Here is a 3,985-nt window from a genome sequence, read left to right as displayed (position 1 = left end):
AAAAGATGATTTATTGAGATGATAAGTGTAGAAACAATTGTTTTTTATGACACACAGTTATGTTTTAAAGATATGCAGGGCGTGTATTAAAGAAGGTCTACTTCTGCTGACGAACGCCTGCAGAACGCACAGTCACGAGATTAAACATGACGTGCAACGCTTCGTAGTTTTCACTCCCTGACTTATTTTGATTTGAGCACTGAAGTTGTGCCTGAAACTTTCAAAATTACTGTTGATAAAGCAGATGGAACAGCCTCGCGTTACACAACGAGGAAAACAAGTGGCTCAATTCGTGTACATAAAAGCTGCTCAAGTTGAATGAATTCAGTTCAGTTGTTATTATCAGTCTCTCAAAGTACGTAGTAGTGTGTCTTGATAATCTTGCTTCGTCAGTGAACGAACGGGTATCGGCAACACTAATTTGATATCACTGTATAATCTCGTCAATTCCTTTTTGTGCATTACACGGAATTTCTACAGTTTTTGACAAATTTTTGGAAAATCTTATCAACATGGCAGAACAATCAACTTCATCAGTAAGTAAAGTATTCCATCTTTGTTGTGCTTGTGTCAGTGATCACCGTACTTTTCATATGCTGCTTAAATAAGTTAGTAATTCACATCAAATATATTTACTACTTTCTAAAACATACCTTTACAGCCTGTTTTACCCTAAAAAGGGGATCATCAGAAGATCCTTAAAATAGAACTATTTCAAAGAAGACTAAATAATTAAAGTAGATTATATTTGAATAAGGACCTTCTGATGATCCTCCTTAGGGTGAAACAGGCTGTAAAGGCTTTAGAAAGTAATAACTATATGTGATGTAATTTGCTCTACTTGGCTTCCTTGCTTGGCATTTAGCACTTATAGTATTTATTGTCTAAGTTGAGTATTTATTGTGGCATTGAGTAATTAGTATTTATTGTCTAAGTCAGTAATTTCAATTCAACTGTTTTAGCTAACTTTATCCGTACAATGATCATGTCCAAATGACATACCGGTAATTAGGCTGATTATGTTCACAGTTCAGTAAAAAGTGTAATAAACACCTGTTTTTGAAATGTTGCATGTAAGTGGCATATTATGACAGTTTGACCTTTTCTACATACAAGAAACTTTAAAATTTTCAGAATGATCATGCTGGAGTGTGGAGCAAGGAATCTGAAAAGGGGCTCAATGACCAAGTTAATTTGGAATTGTATGCTTCCTATGTGTACATGGCCATGGTAAGTAGTTTTGTGATATTACAGGCTTTTCATTCAATGCTACCTTTGCTTTCTTATTGGAAATTGGCTGTGTTTAGGCATCATAAATGGAGTAGCCAGTTTTTCCCAAAATGTTTTAATTACAATGCTCTTTGTGCAATGTGCATGCATGTATTCATCAATGATTAGTTTACAATGTTTCATTTTGTAAAGTCCAATATTTTGTGAGTTTGCAAATAGTAAATGGTGTTTTGAATGTGTGTTAAAGTGACTGGGGATGTGACCTGAGATGTTTAAATCCATTTCTTGTCCCAAAGTTTTGACTAAACGATCAATGATATTTTGACTATTTTAAGCTGACTGCCGGTGGCTATAGCTATTTGGAATAACTTTTCTTAAAGCGAAGTCACAATCAGAGGAAATGAGCATTTTGTTTCAGGTCATTTTAAAATGCAACCAAACTTAAATTCAAGAATTGCCTAGTTGGTTTACACCACCAGTATTTTTCTATACTGAACAGAACACAATATTCAAGGCATCATTTGCCATTTTCTGACAATTACAAACATAAATATGTAGCAAAACAGCCGCACACTTTTTTTTAAGCTGGACTTAAAAGCTATATAATGTGCTATGCATCCATTACTAGCAAATGCTGGACTGTGAATGTAGCTCTTATAGACTGTATTGCATTTCCAGGGGCACTTTTTTGACAGAGATGATGTTGCTTTGAAAAATGTGTCCAAGTTTTTCAAAAAGAATTCTCATGAAGAGCGTGAGCACGCAGACAAGTTTGTGGAGTATCACAATCGTCGTGGAGGAACTACAAAATATTCTCCAATTCAGGTACAAGGTTATTGATGTTTTTTAACTGTCATCAGATCAAACATGCATTGTATTAAAAATAAATTTCAGATCACCAAATGAGACAAATCACTTCAAATTGTGCAACAAAATATAAACTGTAATAAGAAGATAATGAATATTATATATATGTCAAACGTATCAATTGATAATTGTACATGTTTACCAACATGTCCATTGTAAACTGATTGCTACAATATTGCTGCATAAATGTACTGACACGTCTGACAGGTGCAAGGTTGTGCACAATGCACATTATAACTCCATATATTTCTTTGTAGCCACCTTCTGTGTTTGATCCTGCAACTTTCAACACACTTAAGGCGATGCAGGTTGCATTGGCATTGGAGGTGAATGTCAACAAGAGCTTGCTTGCTTTGCATGAGAAGGCTAATGGAGATCCAGAGGCAAGTTGCTAATTGTTTATTTTTCTTTTATTCTCACTGCAGGCTAAATTTGTGTTAAGTAACTCTTACTTCTTAGAGATACACATGCTAGTTGAATTTTATACGTTTGTTGATTCTTGCATTGTGCTGGAGAAGAGTGTGCATAGAATTGTTATGGGTGGAGGAAAGTTAATTGCAACATAATGTAGCCAATCCCCTTGCCTGTGATATCTTGGAGGGCGGACAAGGTTTTTTACTAAATCCTCTGTTCTTTTCTGCAGTTTCAGGACTTTATCGAGGCCAACTTCCTTCATGAACAAGTTGAGGCTATCAAGCAGTTTAAGGATTACATAACCAACCTCAAGCAAGTTGGTCCTGGGCTCGGCGAGTACTTGTTCGACAAGCACTTCGACTCGTAAATCCTGTCAGAAAAAAATGGATAGGAGTGGCTTGAAATTGTGATTGTATACTCTTCATACTAACCAATCAAATGAACTCGACTTCATTGTTCTACATTTACATATGCCTTTTTCACGACATCGAATGCTGCTCGCTTTCGGATGAGAGTGACTGATTAACTAAAGCTTGTACATATTGATGAAGTTGTTTGTGCAATGTTCATAAGATTTTTTTATCGTGATGCTCTGCATGTCATTTTGACAGAAGTTTGTCATGGTATTAATTGCAATTATTTTTTCTTTGGATAAATTTCTTTAACCACATGTTACGACAAAACTGTTCCATCTCATCTAACTGTTTCAAGTTTTCGGAAAATGCCCTGCTTTGGAATAAAAAACATGTCAGCATTCTTCGTTTGTTTGGAAAATCTTACTTGCAGCCTTCAGGGATTGAGATTTTCTGCGTGAGGTTCCCTCTCGATTTCCTCTTTTGCTTATCAAAGGAGTAAAGTTTTAAACAGTTATATCAACGGCACTTTCAGTTTACTATCAATACCGTTCCGCGATTTGAAATGAAGTCATCACACTGTACTAGTTATGGTACACAGTGGGCCATGATTTACATTACAGGACATTTCCACCACGCACTCCGATGTATTGCGAAATCACTGTTCAGTGTGTTGTATAAAGGATGTGTATTATGTTGCCTCCTGAGAGAGGTCAGAATCGTGATACAAAAGGAGCTAAGAAAAACTGACTCATCAAGACCTCCGAAAAATACAGATAGATCGGGAAACGTTATGAAAAATTGGTGGTCACATGAGTAAGAGCTTTGCTATAATCCGTTCTTTCAGTTACAACCACAACTTGCAATCTTTTATTTACAGTATTTTGATTCATTGAGTCTAAAGTGGCAATAAAAACCTAATTTTTTGTACACACTTATTAACTTCAAAACAGTTAAATTCAAAGTACACACATCTCGTAAAGGCGTTCTGGAATCCCCTCTCGCTTGTTTTACTACCAATGCCGGAGTCGACGCAAAATCGTAAGCGGTCTCTTCACACACAAGGGCACGCTGCAGATGCACCTGTGTCCGCAGGTCACGTCATTGAGATCAAAAAAGAA

General features: G+C 36.1%; 1 protein-coding gene across 1 annotated transcript; it reads left to right on the top strand.

Annotated features, from left to right (window-relative positions):
- Positions 1-278: 278 nt before the first annotated feature.
- Positions 279-3,265, top strand: LOC145781974 (soma ferritin-like). The gene is made up of 5 exons (XM_082593687.1): positions 279-536; positions 1,135-1,230; positions 1,909-2,055; positions 2,355-2,480; positions 2,741-3,265. The coding sequence occupies exons 1-5, from the start codon at positions 513-515 to the stop codon at positions 2,876-2,878; spliced, it is 531 nt and encodes a 176-aa protein (XP_082449813.1). The 5' UTR covers positions 279-512; the 3' UTR covers positions 2,879-3,265.
- The last annotated feature ends 720 nt before the right edge of the window (positions 3,266-3,985 follow it).

Source organism: Aplidium turbinatum, chromosome 13 (genome assembly GCF_918807975.1).
Source record: "Aplidium turbinatum chromosome 13, kaAplTurb1.1, whole genome shotgun sequence".
NCBI lineage: Eukaryota > Metazoa > Chordata > Ascidiacea > Aplousobranchia > Polyclinidae > Aplidium > Aplidium turbinatum.
This window is presented reverse-complemented; position numbering and strand designations above follow the sequence as displayed.